General features: G+C 35.8%; 1 protein-coding gene across 1 annotated transcript in view; it reads right to left on the reverse strand.

The window, feature by feature from the left end:
* USH2A (usherin) overlaps nt 1-19946 on the reverse strand; it is an 837143-nt gene that overhangs the window by 671992 nt on the left and 145205 nt on the right. The window contains 1 exon segment of the mRNA XM_021064292.1: nt 2362-2557. Within this exon segment, the coding sequence (XP_020919951.1) occupies nt 2362-2557 (196 nt within the window).

Raw genomic sequence — 19946 nt, forward strand, 5'->3', positions numbered from 1 at the left:
GGCATACAGCAGTAAAATATTTTTCCAGAACTAAATCTTGTGGAAGAGAAGATGGATCTTAACATAATTTATTATTTTATAGTTAATGTGATTAAAAGCAAATGCTTCTGTTAGTGCTTATGGCCATTATTTTTCATTTCAAATATCAACAGAGAAATTTAGTATGCTTAGCCGTGCCAAGTACATTTCCTATTAAATAGAATATCTTGACACATTAGAAATAGGAGGCAATTCCTATTGTTTACAATTACTCAGATATTCTCCCTTGATTTTATATAAGAAAACAATCTAAACTACAGGGAGTTACTAAAATAAATGTGAGTCGCGTATAAGACCACTGAAATGAAACTCAAAGCTATCAATTCCTTTCAATATTATGCACGCTTGCTCAAATACTGCTGAAATTGGCCCAACATTAGAAGATGAAGATAACTTAGTCAAGAGAAAAACTCACATTAGGATGGATATTCGTTAAGGACTAATTAAAAATTAAATGGATTTCTAAATGTCTAGAATACTTCCATTTATATATGCTGATGACTCCCAAATTTATATCTCCAATCTAGAAATCTCTCCTTTATTTATCCTTCAATGAATATTTATTGAGTGATTACCATGTTACCAACACCGTGCTAAGTGCTGAGGAATAGAGTGCTGAGCAAAATACACACTGCACCCTTTCCACAGGGCTTTCTTACCGTCTGGTGAGTGAGATGAATCTTAATTCAACCATTACAGGAATAAATACACATTTACAAACGGTGATAAGCATAAGGTGCCGCTAAACACTATAAAACACATGGATCTCCTCTGACGTGCATCGTGGAAGGCTTTCTCTAAGAAAGGAGATTCAGAACCATACTTCCAACTGCCCTAAAGAGAGTTTCTTCTTTGTTTTTTGTAAACACAACAGGGTACATGTCCGGAAAAGAACTTGCCATCTTCTCCTGAAGTTTAATCCTCCTATGTTTCCTCTCTCAGTGGCTGGTTCCAACACAGAGCGTGTTGCTCAACTGGGAATGTCAGGCATACATCTTGACGCTTCCTCCTTCCTTTCCCTGCAGCCTATGGCTTGCTCAGAAAATGCTGTCCCTTTCTACCTTAAATATCTGTTGGATCCCCTGACCTCTGTCCATACCCCCTTAAATGTCTTCCAGCATTATTTCTCATCTGGACTACTTCAGGGTTCTACTAATTGGTGTTCCAATACCACTGTGGACCCTCTCCAATCCATTCTCCACTTTATAACCAGATGGGCCTTCAAAAAACACACTTATCATGTTCCTTTCCTCTGCAAAACCCTTGAGTGGCATCTCATTAACATTAGGATAGAAGCCAATCTCTTTATCATGGTTTATAGAGCCCCCCTCATACCTGGACTCTGCCTTCCTTTCTTGTGCCTTTTCTGAAAATCAGTCATTTGCACTGTTGTCAACTCTTCAAGGGTGTCATGCTTTTTTCTCCTCTCCACCACTGCCCAACTATTTTTTTACTGGAAAACTTTGTGCACTCCCCTAATCCCTACCCTGGATAACTCCTACTATACTACCCTATTTTAGCACTCATCAGACAATTTTGTAATTGTTCCTTTAATGAGGTGCTTTTACCATCATGTAATAATCCATACAAAGACAGGAAAATTCATTATCTTGTTCATCTTTACATCCCCAGCACCTAGCCAAGGTCTTGTCACATTTTTAGGTCATCAATAATTATCTAATACATTCATTCATGCTTCAGAGTTGCAAATTTTCAAACCTATCAGACTTGAGCCATTATATTTCACAAATTTAGATACTGTCTATTTCTGCATTAACTTATCAGCCTTTTAGAAAATAGTAGTTTTCAATGAGTAATCAAAATGCTGGATGATTTTAGTATAAGACTTCAATAATTATTTTCTGTATTTAAAAAGAGTCCACATCCAAACTGAATGAATGTAAACCTCTCTACCTAAGAATCCAGGTATAACAGAAGATCAGGGTCACACAAGGAAACTTATTTTAAAGATGTATCTACTCAAAGTAATGCAATAACTCTGATTTATCCAAAGTACATTCATGTTTTAATCAAATACTGTGAACTTATAAAAATTTATTTTTCCTGAAAAGATATAGTCTAAGAGTAGAATGTTATTTCTGATAACTACCTAATTATTTGACACTCTGAAGATGAAACAAAGTGGTGTGGTTTTCAAAGTTAATCGTATGAAAGTTCTTTCTTAAATAAGATAGCAATAACAATTAAAATAATAGGCATTGTTTTAATTTTAATTTTTCTCAGTTTTTCAATTTTATATATAGAAGCGCATGGGCTTCAAGGCCAAATCTGTCTTTGCTATTTGTGTTATTTGCTAGTCACCTGTAGTGTTATGCTCACAGTCGTCGCAAACTCCTCCACCCCCTCTGTGGTGCTCAAATGGAAAGGGGTCCACGGAGATGTTGTAGTGACAGCTTCTCGAATGGCCGTTGCATTCACAGCGTTTACAATTAAAAGCATGAACGTGGTCACTTTGGCGGAAAGGCTTGTCATTATAAAGAGGCAAGCAGTGATCACACTAGAACAATAAAGCAATATCAGAATGATGAAAATATAAATCTATGATTTACTTAAATACCAGGCACTTCAGCTGGATGGAAAGCTAACATCAAGGTATTAAACGCCAGTAACTATTATACCATGAATAATGTTTTCTAAATCAAAACTTAGCATATTATAGGCATGGTAGTACAGAATTGGAAAAGTGACAATGTAAGCTAAAACCTTGTAAAGTGATCTTAATAATCAATGGCAAAAATTATGACTGTTCCACAATCTTAAAGTTTTTTGTCAAAACATTAAAAACCTAACTTCTGGAGTTACTCTTGTGGCTCAGCAGACAGTCTGACTATTATCCATGAGGATGTGGGTTCGATCCCTGGCCTCACTCAGTGGGTTAAAGGATCCAGCATTGCTGTGAGCTGTGCTACAAGTCACAGACGTGGCTTGGATCTGGTGTTGCTGTGGCTGTGGTGGAGCCTGGCAACTGCAGCTCCAATCTGACCCTTAGTCTGGGAACTTCCATATGCCATGGCTACAGTCCTAAAAAATGGAAGGGAGGAAGGGAGGGAGAGGAGGGAAGACAGACAGACTTGACGTCCCAATTCTGGTTCCATGGGTAAAGAGCTTGGAGTTTTGAATTCATCATAACAGAAAAATAAAATCTGCACTGACTGAAAAATCAACAATTCTCCCTGGATCCCTAAGCTAAGGACACAGGGAAAACAGCTGTCCTCAAGACTGGAGAGACAGTCAAATACAGGGAGTGCCAAATATAGCAGCCAAGACTCACTAGCAGAAGCTACCATAGGAATTGTGTGAAATAAAGTGTTGAGAGGAAAAAAAAAAAAAAACAATCTAGAATTCTGTACTCTGAAAAATTATCCTTCAAAAGTAAAGGGGAAATAAAGATTTATTAGACAAGCAGAAATCAAGAAAATGTGCTGGCAGTAGACCTGACTTGCAAGAAATGTTAAAAGATGTTTTTTACAGAAAAGGAAAACAATATAGGTTAGAAATCTGGATCTTCACAAAGAAAGAAGAGCATCAGAGAAGGAATAAATGGAGACAAAACTGTAAAACTTCTTAGTTGCAAATGTAAAGTGAATACAGTAGAACCAACATTCAATACACTGTAATATTAGAAACTTCGAAAATAAAATCATTTCTCTGTAAAAAATCACTGACTATCTTGAATAGTGCTGGCGTTCTCATTCTATAACTTTTATTTTTGGCTTTCTTATTCTATAACATATTTTCTTTTCTTTTTTTTTTTTTTGTCTTTTTGCCATTTCTTGGGCCACTCCCGTGGCATATGGAGGTTCCCAGGCTAGGGGTTGAATCGGAGCTCTAGCCACCAGCCTACACCACAGCCACAGCAACACGGGATCCGAGCCAAGTCTGCAAGCTACACCACAGCTCATGGCAACACCAGATTCCCTGCCACTGAGCAAGGGCAGGGATGGAACCCGCAACCTCATGGTTCCTAGTTGGATCCGTTAACCACTGCACTACGACGGGAACTCCTATAACATATTTTCTAAGCCTTGAGAATTATCATTCCACTTTATAAGTATGAATAAGCTTGCTCCTATCATTTTCACGTTTGCACTTTCATCGTCATGAAATGTCTGAGAATTCCTTTAATGTCAAGTTTTTGTTGGCATCACTTCCTCTCAGACATCTTCACCTATTCATCACAACCAGTGTCCTCATTTACACTTAATCCACCTTCATTAAGCTGCTCTGGCTGCAAATATAAAATATTCCAAATAGTGACAACGATCAGCTATTTCTTCTGCAAGAAAAAAATGTTCAGCTGAAATTTCACTCCCAATATATTCTTTCTTTTCATCTTTTTTGGCGAAATCCTTTTTGAATAGTCATGCTCCGTACAGGCCGGAAGCTGCAGCTCTGATTTGACCCCTAGCCTGGGAACTTCCATATGCCATGGATACAGACTTAAAAAGACCAAATAAATAAACAAAGAGTGAAGAGTAATACTCATAAAATGCCCCATGGGTATATTACCTATAAGGAGATTACACAACCATAAGCTTCTTAATGAATGAACTGATTAATGTATGTGCGCTGACCAGTCACTATCAGACCGCAAGTGCCATGACTGGTCAATGATCATGATGTGAGATGGCTATTTATCCAATAATTCGTGGACTGATGAGCCAGCAGCAAAAGTTGTATTTTAAACAATTACTGTCAATATATCAATGATAACCAATATTTCAACTATGTTCTAAGAGGATTGTTATTTATACTGTTAAACGAAATTCATGCATATTGGAAGCGTGCAGAGGGGACCGCCTGGGTAACTGAAGAGAAATTTTCTAAATCACATAACAGATCTGTCATGCACTGAATCAATTAAAGATAGACTTTTTTTAATTAATGATTTTAGCATCTAATATAAATACAATTTATAGACAAAATTATATTTCATAGATTAAGGGACTATTCATGGGAACTGTGTGAAAATTTTAGCATAAATGTGTACTTAATAAAAGTAATAAAATCCCTTTTATAAAATAAATAAGTGGGAGTTCCTACTTTGGTACAGTGGGTTAAGAATTCAACTGCAGCAACTCTGGTCACTGTGGAGGCATGGGTTTGATCCTTAGCCTGGCACAGTGGGTTAAAGGATACAGTGTTTCTGCAGCTGCAGGGCAGGTCACAGTTATGGCCTGGATTCAACCCCTGGCCCAGGAACACCCATATGACATGGGTGTGGCCATAAAATTAAAATCTCATAGCATCACTATTCACAACAGCCAAGACAAGGAAACAACCTAAATTTCCATTGACAAATAAATGGATTAAGAAGATGTGGTACCTATATATATAAAATGGAATAAAGAAGAACCATGAAAGAGCCATAAAAAAGAATGAAATAATGCCATTTGCAGCAATATGGATGAAACTAGAGATTCTCATACTAAGTGAAGTAAATCAGAAAGAGAAAGACAAATACCGTATGATATTGCTTGTATGTGGAATCTAAAACATGGCATGAGTGAGCTCATCTACAGAAGAGAAATAGACTTACAGAGAGAACAAACTTGCATTACCAAGAGAGAGGGAAGAGGGAAGAGGGGAGAGGGAGTGGGATGGACTGGGAGTTTGAGGTTAGTAGATGCAAACTATTACATTTAGAATGGACAGCAAAGAGGTCCTACTGTCGAGCACAGGGAACTACACCCAGTATCTTGGGATAGACCATGATGGAAGATAACAAGAAAGAAATGTGTATGTGTTACTTTGCTGTATAGGAGAAATTGGCACAACACTGTAAATCAACTATACTTTAATAAAAAAAGAAAAAGTGAGTGGAAAATAAAAATCACTGATAATTCAACTGCCAAATGAAAAGTCAAAATATTTAAATGATTTTTTCAAAACTTTTAAATGTGTATTTTTTTCCTTTTTCTCAAAATTGGGAATACACAAAAACACACACACATATACACATACCATATTATTACATAGATTATCGTTAAATATTATATTAGTTATTTTAGTATTCATAAGTTATTTAGCCATTCCACAACTACAGCAGAAACCTTTTGCTTTTTCTATTTTTTTTGTTTTTGTTGTAGATACATATAAGAATTTCCTTAAGGAAATTATAAATGATAGTTATACCATAAATATAAATATTTTTAAAGATTTTGCTTAAAATGACCCAATTCCTTCTAGAAAAATTAATTTATAATCCCACAAGTGATATCTGAGAATGTACACTTTCTTGGGTTCAACTTAAAACTATGATTACCTGTTACTACCTTTATTTTAGAGAAATATTAATCATTGTTTCAGTATGCACGTCTTTGATTACCAGTAAAGTTAAATATTCTTTACTTGGTTTTGAAAAATATAACCTTTTTTCAGAAAATTTCTTAATTTTGCACATTAATTTTTAAATTGATTTTAAGCATCTTTCCATATATTACATATTCCTTTTGCCAGTCCAATAGTGAGGATTTAGTTCATAATTCTGAATATATAGTTATATTTTCTTTTCTTTTTCTACTTCTACTTAATTGGCCCAAATTTTTCAGCACCATAGTTAATATATACAGCAGAGAGGTGATGGTGGACATGTTTTTATCATTTCTGATTTTAATGAAAATGCCTTTAGTATTACAACTTTTATAATGATGCTGCCTATTGATTTCAGGTGGACAATTTTTATCATTTAAAAGAAATCTCTATTCCAAAATAAATAAGACGCTTTTATATAAAAATGATATATTATCAATTTTACTAAGTGTTCTGAAATAGCTGACCTACCGAATTGACAAATTATGTTATACGTTAATTAGTATCTATGGTTGTATTCTTAGAATAAGCATCATTAACGGTAATCATAATGTTAAATAATGGTAAAAAAAATATCTAGAATTTCTGTATTTATAGTAATAAATTAGAGTGCTCTAGGTTTTTATAAAGACATTGAAATGAGTAAAATCTTAAAGCTATAATAAGTAAAATATGTATTTATCAAGTTAATTTTAGTGTCAGATCAAAGATCTTCATTTTGTACACTAAAACCTATTATAATTTGTCATTATATCATATATTAAGTATGACTGATTCTAAATATTTAAAATGAATATGTACCTACCAGAATTTCTGAATTATTTTATCTTTTCTTTGTTTTTGCTGTAAAATACTCATTGTGACTTGAGAAAGTACCCAAGTTATTTCAGAGTTACATATTTAAATTATGAACTAGAATAGTCAAACCAGGTGAGATAAAGAGTCAAAAAGCCTCTGTATCTGTTCATAATAATTTTTTTATTAACATTGTTAAAATCTATTTTGATATTTTGGACAACAAAGATTTACTTTTTCTAGTTTCTATAATAAATATCTAATACCTCAGAACAGTTGACAAATTTCACCATTATTAGAACTGTAGTCAAAGCATTTTTTTCCAGTATTTATCTTGCCCTATGAGTTCATGCTTGAACAATTTACTCCCTTAATGTTTTTAAAGGTAGAAAGAAAAAAAAAATAAGAATTTTTCCAATGTGTTAATTGTATCCTTAAAATTCTAGCACGAAAAACACATTGTCTTTTTCTATTTAGCTGAGAGAAAAAGGAAAAAGAAAAAGAAAATGAGAGTAAACATTACGTCACAATGTTCACAAAGCTAAGGCTACACTCTAATTGATAAAGTTTGCATTCTCATATTTTGGTCTATTTAAAATTTCATATCAGGACTTCCCACTGGGGCTCACAGGAAACAAATCTGATTAGCATCCACGAGGACACAGGTTCGATCCCTGGCTTCCCCCAGTGAGTTAAGCAACCAGCGCTGCCTCGAGCTGTGGTGTAGGTCACAGACACGGCTCTGATCTGGCGTTGCTGTGGAGGAGGCCAGCAGCTACAGCTCCAATTTGACCCCTAGCCTGGGAACCTCCACATGCCTCAGGTGTGGTCCTAAAAGACAAAATAATAATTGATATATTTGCTTTGGAATGATGAAGAATTTTCTCCCCCAAATCAATTCCAACCCTTTGGGCTGGATGGCTGCCTCTCTTTTCTTCTCTTACAGCCCTCTGTAAATACCTTGACCCTGCTCCTATCACTGCGAATTCAAATGATTGGTTTGCTTATAGGTATCTTTCAGGAAACACAAGTTACTGATTGTTATACTCCTCTGTCATTCTCGCAGTAGGAGCCTAATAACACAATTGCCAAGCTGTTAACTGAAAATTCACATCTAATGATGTTAATTTCCAGTAAAAATCATTCTTGAAAAAATTTAGAGAGAGGTACAATGCGAACAATTAATAAAAATAATGTTTATGTAAAATGCTCACAACTGCCTGATATCTAATGACACCAACAAATATAAAATGAAACATTTTGAAAGATATGTAGCAATCAGCAGGCTACTATCAAGTATGGGTTCTCCGCCAAAGTGGGGGAATTGACCTCTTTTAGTTTTTGCTCATCATCAATAACTCTTGTAAATCAGTTTTATTTCATAAAGACAAAAGTCAGAGATTAGGCATAGGATGAAGTCAGACGTCCTAGTTCAATTATTAGTGCAGACGCTCACTGTGAAAAGTTAACATAAACTTCCTATTTTCTCTCCTCTGGGTACTATATGAAGCATTTAAAATTAATTATTTCATTGAATCCTCTAGGCTTTGGGTTATATGGTGTCCCATGTCTGATGTCTATTCCTTGATGTGCTAACCCCTGTGTGCTTGTATATATAATTCTATCTCTTAAAGATACTTATATATTTACATATAAAAATATATTTATATATAAAAATACCTCAAAGATATTTATATTTATATATATATAATTCTATCTCTTAAAGATACTTATATATTTACATATTTACATATAAAAATACCTCAAAGATATTTATATTTATATATATATATAATTCTTTCTCTTAAAGATATTTTTCTCATCTAACACATGGGACTAGTAATTTCTGCCTCATAAGGATGTTGTAAAGACAAGGCACTTAGCAGAGTGTCACATAGTATGCCCTCAATAAACAATGTCTACTGCTTTATAGTTGGTTAGATTAGCAATTGAAGGTTAAAGTACTTAACATGAAAAATACCGTTGTACCACAAGTCTTTGAGTCTCTTTACCTCTGTGAATCTCAGTTTCCTCATCTCTATAAGGAAGGCAATGTAACACAGCACCTTTATTATCACTGACACAAAACAGTCCAAGGATTAGTGGTAATATTTAAAATATGTCACCACAAAGTCTGGCACATATTACACATTCAGAATCTGGAAGTTACGAGATGAAGGAGGAATAATGAGGAGGAAGAAAAGAGTAGAACTCCAACAGAGGTGTTGAACTCAAGTTCAAGTAACACCAGCATTATGTAAGACAATTCTTACACAATGTATTGTCTCTACCCATTGATTGGGGAGGTTGTGATCATAAATGGACTGGTCCATGAACCGATTTAGAGCATGCAGCCTACAGACTGGACCAAGGAACAATCAACAACCTAAATTCATCTCTTGCTTCTCTTCTGTCGCTACAACTCCTGAGGAAGGCTTAGCTACACTTCACTCCTAGTAGCCACCTGACATCACCAGGATATAACTATTGCTTCTAGTAGCCCTAAGTGTGAGGGAGATAATATTCTAATTGTATAAATAAAAGAATAGATAAAACTCGCTTTTTGATCTCCTGGCTTTGGAGAAGAGAATTATGCTTATTAGGTTTTCGTCCCCAGGTCAATGAGCTGTGCAGTTGATTCATTCTCAACTAAAAACAAATAAACAAACAAACACACACACACACACAAAAACTATCCACTGCAAAATTCTGTGCAATGTTTAAAGCCTTTTTTTCAAACTTCATTTCAAAGCATCCTTATTGACACCTTTGCTCCCAATGATGGAGTTAACATTATTCAAGTTATGCTTTCTTGCATCACTTGGTGGAAGTGATGATATGCAACCTGTGGTCCTGTCACAGTGATTACAGACGCCGTTTGTCTTCTACAAAGCAACTGCCGGCTGTTTGAGCTTGGGATATTGCCTACACGAGTTGGTGGAGCAAATCCAACAAAAGCATTCCTTTGATAGTCTTATGAACACAATGTTTATGTTTTTAGATGGTGATCTAAAAGGGCTCATTTGAGAGTTTATCCTTATTGTCGATTTAGAAGCCACTATCAAAAAGTCCTACAGTAAGTAATACTGAACTAAATAATATATCAACGCTCGCAAGATACAATCCTGGCTCCTTTAATGTTTGAAAACAAAGAGGAATTTACCACTAACCTAATGGAATGGTCTGAGTCCAACTAGGTAGTTGTTATTGCAAATGGCTAGCTTTCCTTTGGGGCACAATAAATAACCTATAGAAATATCGGTAACATGTTATCTCTTTCTAAAGAAAGCAAGCATAGCTATCATTTTTCAACTCTCAAATTTAATGTTTTTTGAAAAAAATTGTTATAACACTAGGGTTTGGTGAAAAGGCCATACAGACACTAGTTCTAGTAGGGCATTTTGTCCACATTTATAAAGGCAACAAATGTGTATTTCACTGGACCCAACAATTCCACTTAGAATTCAGAAAAATACATTTTTAAACTACTTGAGAAAGATTTTTTAAATAATGTGGTCTTTATGGCAGGAAAGAAGGGATACAATATAAATGTCCAAAAGTAAGGAAGTGGTTAAAAAAAATCATATATCTTCAAAGAAATATAATGCAAATACTTGCAAGTACAAATGTAGAAGAGTAGTCATAATACATTTTGTATTAAAAACAAATGAAAATATGTAGTGTATAATCCTATTTTCTAGATAAAGGTAGCTTCATCTGTGAATATGGAGATACAACTTTAAGAAGATAGAGATAAATGATAGAAATTTGTTTAGTGTAACAATAATAAAAAAATCGAAAAGGATACAAAGTATATGCCAAGGTTGTCTAAGGGTGGTAGGGTTACAGATGACTTTTCATAACATTCTTTCTTTCCATAGTGTGCATTTATTACTAATGTATTAAAAATTGTGAGCAAATAAAATGCAACTGCATGGATAGCTACAAGAAAATTATACATTATTTCCATCATTTGCATGTAACATTTCACTGAGAAAAACTAAGAAAATTAAAATGTTCTTGTTTTAAATTACACACACATCAGTAAGGTACTACAGAGAAAATGACTCTCTTTTTGAACATAACGTAGGCTGAGAGAGTACATGAATTACCAGTAAGCAGAATGTGATTGTTTAAAGATGTCAAGTTTTCAAAATAATGAGATTAACATACAGAACCAAGGATTTTTAGAGAGAACAGCTTAAATTTCTGTTTAAAAGTATGATTTAAAACGTACTCAACTCTAAGACACATTGACATGCAGTTTGGCCTCGATCCTAAAGATGAAGCTTGGTTTTCACCATTTTGTTTGGTTAAAAAGACAGAGAAATGAGGAGAACACTTGCTAGTCTATCCTTTGATCATAACATTTCCAAACCTCTTACATTTTTCATCTTATACTCCGGTTTCTCACAACTCCGTTTAAAAGGTAAAAGATTTATATGATCTGAAGAGAAACCAGAGTTATCTTACAACTCCTTTTAGATAACACACAGAAAACCAAGACATTATCGTATCATAGAATAAGAGCACTATGAGTGAATTTTGAATTCTCACAATTATTTCTATTTCTTCTATCAATGACTTAAAGTTTCTTTTTTTTTTTTGGAGTGTGAATTTTTTTTTAATTTGTATAATGATTTTTATTTCTGTCCATTATGAAGTTTCATTTGAAATGTGGAACGAGTTGTATATCTTATACTCTATGCAGCTTCTGAACCAAAGACTTTTCTATCTAATGTTTTCTCAATCTTCAGTTGGTCATTTGTCGCTTTTAATGATTCAGTTTCAGTTTCTTCTGTAACAACTGAATTCCCCCCGGATGCTCAAACTATGAGATTAGACAATGGCTCTATCAGGGTGAGGACTTTTAGCACTGATCCATTTAACTGCTTTGACTTTGATACCTTCTTAAAGGCTACTAATCAACTCCACTAAATTGCAGCCAGCTACCTCGGCATGTTCAGGGAGAAAAAACATAGAATAATCATTGAACGTAGAAGATAGTGATGAAATTTGTTTTAGTACATTACATGTTAATATACAGTAACATTTCTCTCTTCCGGAGTGCTAAACAGGAGGAGTATTCTTTTGTTACTACTACAGACTAGCAAAGACAATCTTTCGAAGATCATCCATGGGCCCCAAAATATTTTATCAACTCCACTCGCATCAGTCTCAATGTTTTCTGTCTTTTTTTTTTTTTAAGGCCACACCCACTGCATGTGGAAGTTCTCAGTCTAGGGACTGAATCAGAGCTGAAGCTGCCAGCCTATGCCACAGCCTCAGAAATGTGGACTCTGATTTGTGTCTGAGACCTACACCACAGCTCAGGGCAACGTCAGATCCTTAACCCACTGTGTGAGGCCAGGGATCAAATCCGCATCCTCATGGATACTAGTTAGGTTCGCTACCACTGAGCCACGATGGGGACTCCCCATCAGTCTCAACCTTGACCCACTATTTCCAATAGTTCAAATTTGATCCAATTTCCAAAGAACAAAAGTACATAGAGTCACATTTTTTAAATGTAACTATAGCAGCAACTCATCTCTCCACTCGCTTACCCAGCAATCTTAAATGCCCCTTCTTTGAAAGAAGGAAGAATAAAATGTTCTCTTAGCCAAATATACAAAAAGGCCATGGAAAGGTGGGAGGTGGGTGGGATCTGCCCACAAGTTACTCACGGAAGAGTTAGAAACTCAATACCGTGACAGACTCAGTGCCTTTGAAAGGCTCAAGTTGTTCCTAACCACAGCTGGCCCTCAAGTCAACAGAAACAAGTTCCCTTCAACAGGCACAGGTTAAGAAAACAAAGTGAATAATTTGTTTTTGAATGGTTTCAAACAGATTAAAATCTTTTAATTTTCATTTTAAAAAGTCACGTCTGGAAAATTTACAAGCAGCAGTTAATTCCCTCATTATGGTAAATAAATGAAATAATCCTTTTTTCTAAAAAAAAAGTCTAATATATATGATTCAGGCTGAAATTTAGAGGTGCAAAGAACAACTATGAGTACTGCCTTGTTTTCTTAAGCATTTACAAAGAAAAAAGCATTTTGTCTATATGGGATCCAAGCTACATCTCCAACCTACACCACGGCTCACAGCAACGCCAGATCCTTAACCCTCTGAATGAGGCCAGAGATCAAACCTGGATCCTCATGAATCCTAGTCGGGTTTGTGACCCATTCTTTCCATGTAGTAAGAACAGCAAGGGCTTATGGTATCAGGACTAAGTGCTTCATATGTATTATCTGACTAAATCTCCCCAACAAACTACAAAATAATAGTAGCTATTATTTCAGTTTTACAACTGAGAAAACTGAGGAATAGGAAAGAAATTTAATAATTTTCTAAAATCACCCAGTAGGATGTCAACCAGTATTAACTAGCATGTAAAGATTTCTGAGGACAGAAATGTTTCTTGCTTTTTTATTCATTACTCTATTTCCAGTGCCTAGAAGCCCTAACACATAGAGTATTCAATTTAGATAAAAAGATAACAGTTGGATAAATAGAAGATTAAATAGACAGATAGATATAGATAGATAGGAAGGTGCGGGGGAGGGGGGGGCGGGGAGAACACAAGCAAACATGCATAGGCATGTAGACAGCCTTTGCTCCCAATCAGCATCAGCAGGCTACACTGGGGGAGGAGTTGAGTGGATTCTCTATGGCTAAATGGCCATGCACATTACCTCTATAATGGGATGGCAGAGCTCTGGAAACCCAAAGGAAAAGACACCCATCCCTGGCTGGAAAACTCAGAGTTACGTGGGCAGCCCTTGCCCCTGTGGGAACGGGAGGAAGGTAGTCTGTTCACAAATGGGAGATTAGAAACTGCTCACTTTTTAGTCCGTACCGTACCGCTCACTGAGCTGAAAAAGCTAATTGGTTACACTATTTCTGGGATGGCCTGCGTGAACTGGAGATCTTTGGAAAGTCTGTGAATTGCTCCTTTCTCATCAGTGGACGCCAGATGGAAATTTTAATTTTAATTTTATTTTTTTTTTTTTTGTCTTTTTGTTGTTGTTGTTGTTGCTATTTCTTGGGCCGCTCCCGCGGCATATGGAGGTTCCCAGGCTAGGGGTCCAATCGGAAGTGCAACCACCGGCCTACGCCAGAGCCACAGCAACGCGGGATCCGAGCCGCGTCTGCAACCTACACCACAGCTCACGGCAACGCCGGATCGTTAACCCACTGAGCAAGGGCAGGGACCGAACCCGCAACCTCATGGTTCCTAGTTGGATTCGTTAACCACTGCGCCACAACGAACTCCCAGATGGAAATTTTAAGAGTCTACATTTCTAATACGGGTAATTGTCCTCAGGTTCAATTCACAGCTTCTTTCCTTCAGATGTTGTGGTAATTGTAAGTCAAGTGATGTAACTTCAGTTTAAACGTTCTTTCGTCTACCAGAAAGAGAAATCATCTTTATGTAAACTTCAGTGTACTTGTGTCACGATTTTTTTCCAAGTCTCCATGTACTTCCAGTGCTCCAATCACAAAGGAATTGTTACACAAACCTGTTAAATAATTACTAATGATAGACCAGGTAGGAAGTATGGAGGCACAGATAAAACTTGCAACTGCAGAGAGAATCTAAACAGAAAATGGCTGGATGCTTCGCACATGTTAGGTGATTAATATACACTTGATAAATGCATGAATGCATGGATAAATAGACTGTCTACATTTATGAGATGCTGCAGGGTGGTACCTTAATATGTGCATTGTTTAATTAAATAGTAACATAAAAGGTTTAAAAGTAAACGCAGTATTTTATCTGCAGGATTTTACCTGTGGATCACTATGTAATCTAAATTAGCAAATACGAAACAATTACCATGCTTCACTATTGAGAAGAGAGAACTGTTCATGTATGTATCCGCCAATGATATACTCCTTTCTCAGTAATTATCTTTTCCCTTGTTAGAAATTCTCATGTCATTAATATGCCCCCAGAAAAACTGTACTTACCTGCTCTCTAGGTGCTGAAATTAATAGCATAAATTAAATACTACTAGTACTATTTGACAATACTGGTCAGACATTGGTGGTAATACACTGATTGTGAATACTTAATATACACAGCAATTCAAGTATTCACATGCGGTGGCTACTTTTAGAAACTTTCTAATTCATGCGATGTCTTGTCTGTGCCTTTACAGGCAAAATGAAACGGATGATTAGAAAATCATCCAATAAAACAAATTTTAATTACATGAAGTTTAATTACATGAAAACAAATTTTAATTACTACACTTGCAAAAGTAGGCTGTAGGCAGAATTACTCAGAACTGATTCAGCTCTACGTATCGTCCCTGTATAAATGGAACTGATGGTCTATGTACTTTAAAGCATAAGCGTGACTTCTGAATAGAGTCTGTAACTACAGCTAGTTGCTGAATGAAACCTAAAACATGTGGGTGATGAGCTCTGGAGGCTTAACCATTAATTTTGAATACCAATGTTGTTTGATACTCGATTTTCCCCTGGACCAGCCTGCCCTTTTTGCTCCCTCTTCCTCTTTTTCACTTTGTGTCTCGTTCAGGGCACTAAATAGAAAAGACACACAGTGAGATAAACCAGGTTCTCCCAAGAGTCCAGAAGGAGGACTTTAAGATGTATTCAAGTTTGTGGGCAGTGGCCAAGCCAAGGCATTCTATTGTACGTCAACTATAATAATTTAACCCTGTTGATGTGCCAGAAAATATGGCCTGGAATAGAGAGCACATTTGTACAGAACAAACTGCATATTTTACAAAGGAACGTAATGGAAAAGAAATGGATGTTAAATGCTCTTTACATGCAACTGTTCCAAATAATGTGTGTAATACAGATAAGGACTCATATATTAAGAAGCATAATCCATTATCTCCGTCCTTTAGTTTTTGGGGTTCCTCTAAACTTAATGAGTAGCCGTAAAATGTATTTGCGTTACTATTTAGATATAAAGCCATTGTATACTGCAAATTTTGTTTAGTGTTAGACTTGAGCACTAGATTAATAAATTAAAAATTATTAGTATAACTGCATTTATTTTTCCTTTTAAGGTTTAAAATGTCAATATTTAGACTATTTTTTATTTTTAATTGTTTTTGTCTTTTTGTCTTTTCTAAGGCCATACCAGCGGCATATGGAAGTTCCCAGGCTAGGGGTCTAATCAGAGCTGTAGCCGCTGGCCCATGCCAGAGCCACAGCAATGGGGATCTCAGCTGCGTCTGTGACCTACACCACAGCTCACGGCAACGCCTGATCCTTAACCCACTGAACAAGGCCAGGGATCGAACCTGCAACCTCATGGTTCCTAGTCAGATTCGTTAACCACTACACCACAATGGGAACTCCTAGACTATTTTTTAGTTACAAATTATTAGCCTAAATCATGTTTGTATTAAGTTATCCTCATTTATTATAGTAATTAGTGTCTGCCACAGAATCTTTTTTGAATTTCATTTAAAAAAAGTCCTTCAATATTTCAAATAGTTGCATCTGTCATCAGGATGTTTTTGTTGTACTCTAGCATAATGCCCTACATATGGAAGGCATTTCATAAATATTTGTTCAAGGAAGACAGCAAATGATAAGTCTTCACATTAGAACAACAAAGGTACACAGTAGTCACAAATTTTACAAGGGTTGCTCCAGGCTGAAGAGAGTTACCGCCACAGTTTTTGGCAAAAGTATGAGTACTTAACAAAGATAATACATTCATGGTAGATTTAGCATTATATTTTGGGGAAATTATGTTGGAATATTTAAGATATGAAAAATTAATAAACAATAAAGCAGCAAACTATGCTTCTATTTCCCACCTGACCAAAAGAAATTTCTATACGCATTCCCCCCAACCAACAGCATCTGAACTTCTGAATTTAGTAATATTCATTCACAACTTTTTTATTTTTCTTTCCTTTTTTGGCTGTACCCACAGCATATCGAAGTTCCCAGGCCAGGGATCGAATTCAAGCTGCAGCTGCAACCTACGTCACAGCTGTGGCAATGGCAGATCTTTTACCCACTGCGCCAGGCCAGAGATTAAACCTGCACCTCCACAGAGACAATGCCGGATCATTAACCCACTGTACCATAGCAGGAGCTCCACATTTCCCACAATTTACACTTTATATTTTTGTATTACTTGTAACAAAATAATGTCCTGTATGGTATTAAATTTCATATACATGGCATATACCATATGTATTACTCTACAGCAAGCTTATTTGCATTCCATTCTTTGAGAAGTCTAATCATGTTGATGAAGTAGCTATAGTCACTCATAAGCATTATTTTATTTCATTTAAATATTTGCAAATTATTTTTCAACAGTGGTGGCACCTTGCCATCAGTGGCGTAAGAGTCCTTGGTACCTATTTCTCGTCTTTATCAGCACTTGAAATAATAGATTTTTTTAATCTTTGCCAAATCTCACAGGTATAAAATGTTATAACTTTAGTTAATTACTGATAACCAATAAAGCTGCAGATGTTTTTTGATGTATATTGATTGGTTAAGTTTCCACTTCTGGCCTCTTCTCTGAATTATCTATTCATTTATTTTGATATGTTCTTCCACTGGTTTATATGATTTGAAAGTTCCCTTTGTTATATGTGTTAAGTTGCTAATATCTACTAGTCTATACTTTTTCCTTGTTTTCTTAAAATGGTAGTTTGTTTTTTTTTGTCTTTTTGTCTTTTCTAGGGCCGCTCCTGCGGCATAATGAGGTTCCCAGGCTAGGGATCCAATCGGAGCTGTAGCCACCAGCCTATGCCAGAGCCACAGCAACACAGGATCCGAGCCGTGTCTGCAACCTTCACCACAGCTCACGGCAACGCCGGGTCCTCAACCCACTGAGCGAGGCCAGGGATCGAACCTGCAACCTCATGGTTCCTAGTTGGATTCGTTAACCACTGCGCCACGACGGGAACTCCAAAATTGTAGTTTTTGATGATTAAAAGTTTTAGATTTTAACATGGCCACATTTACCAATTTCATTAGTTTGTGCTTCATGTGTCCAGAAGTCATAAAGGCACAATATATACTCCAAAAGGAACATGCTATTCATCTTCGTAAGACGACTTGATTTGGGGAGGGACAAGAGCCTGCCACTTATTATCTTCTCCAAATTTGTCATTTTTGCTCCTATAATTATCTTTGTTAGAATCAGTTTGTCCAATTGTAGAATAAAACATTGTAATATTTTGCTTGGAGCTGAATTTATGATTCGAGAGCACTGACATCTTTGTGATACGAAATAGCTTCCTCTACATGGGCATGTCACAGCTTGCCAGTAATTTAGGTCTTTTAAATATTTTTCAACAATGTTCTCATCATACAGGTCACCTGGTAGATTTCCCTTTGGCTATTATTATGATTAGCATTTCTTTTAAAATTGTTTCCTATTTGTTATTATGTTATAGAAAAGGCAACTGATTTCCATGAACCCATATCTTGTCATCCTATTGACATCTTACTAATATTTAGTAATTTGTAGATTTTCTTGCTTTAAGACCAAATCATCTTGTTTTCAGATATTGGCAATTCAATTATTTCTTTCCAATTCTTTTTTTTTTTCTTTTTGTTTAGGGCTGCACCTGAGGCATATTGAAATTCCCCTGGTAGGGGTCGAATTGGAGCTACAACTGCTGGCTTACACTAGAGCCACAGCAACATGGGATCCAAGCTGTGTCTGTGACCTATACCACAACTCACGGCAATGCCAGATCCTTAACTCAGTGAGCAAGGCCAGGGATTAAACTGCATCCTCGTGGCTACTAGCTGGGTTGGTAACCTGCTGAGCCAGCATGGGAATGCCATCTTTCCAATTCTTTAAGTGTTTATTTTTCTTATCATACTGAGCTGGCTAGATTCTTCAATAAAACCTTAACTAATACATACTCTTACTGTCTTACTCCCGACTTTAAAGCGAATCATCATTACTCACACTGTCGTTTCTAGGAAGATGCCGATGTTCTTTATCATGTTAAGGAGTCTTTATCCTTTGTGTGCGGAAAATATTTATCTAGATGGGCGCCAAGTGTTATCAACTTTCTTTTTTTGTGCATCTATGTGTGAGCCTGTTTCTCTTCCCTTCGTAAGTTAATGTGGTAAATTAATGGACTTATTAATATTAAATTTCACTTGCATTCTGGGAGAAACCAAATTTGGCCTACTCTATATTATTGTTTTTATAAATAGCCAGATTTGGTTATTTTAAAATTTTTATGCTTTTGGTTATAAGTAAGAATAATCTATACATTTTCTTTATCATACTGTCCTTGTTTGATTTTGTTTTCTGGCCTAGTAACTTCTACTGATAAGAATTCAAAATAAAGATCTATGCCCTCAGATAAAACCTGAGCATGCTTTAATATTTAACTTATTTCTGTTGACTCTTCCATCCCTACCACCAACACTGAGGTGAATGCAAAAAACTCTTCAGTAATAGGAATAATTGTCTTTTGCCCAGAGGTGTAAACTTGTTGCTCAGTAGATGAGCTCAATAAAATTTACTGGGTTCACCAAAGATTCATAAATTTAGTTGAGGGTGATTTTCCCCAATTTTATTTTTTTCTTGAGTAATTTACCTAATAGTGAAATGATTCAATGCAGCTATGCACTGAGAAGTATTTACTTAATACCTACAATGTGTTCTGATTACAAATTCTGTATCATATGTTGAGACCATCTTTGTTCATAACTTTCCCATGTAATTTTTCACAAGAATGTGTATTTTTTCATCGCTGGATATAGGAGTCTATTAGTCCAGGCTT

This window comes from Sus scrofa, chromosome 10 (genome assembly GCF_000003025.6).
Source record: "Sus scrofa isolate TJ Tabasco breed Duroc chromosome 10, Sscrofa11.1, whole genome shotgun sequence".
NCBI lineage: Eukaryota > Metazoa > Chordata > Mammalia > Artiodactyla > Suidae > Sus > Sus scrofa.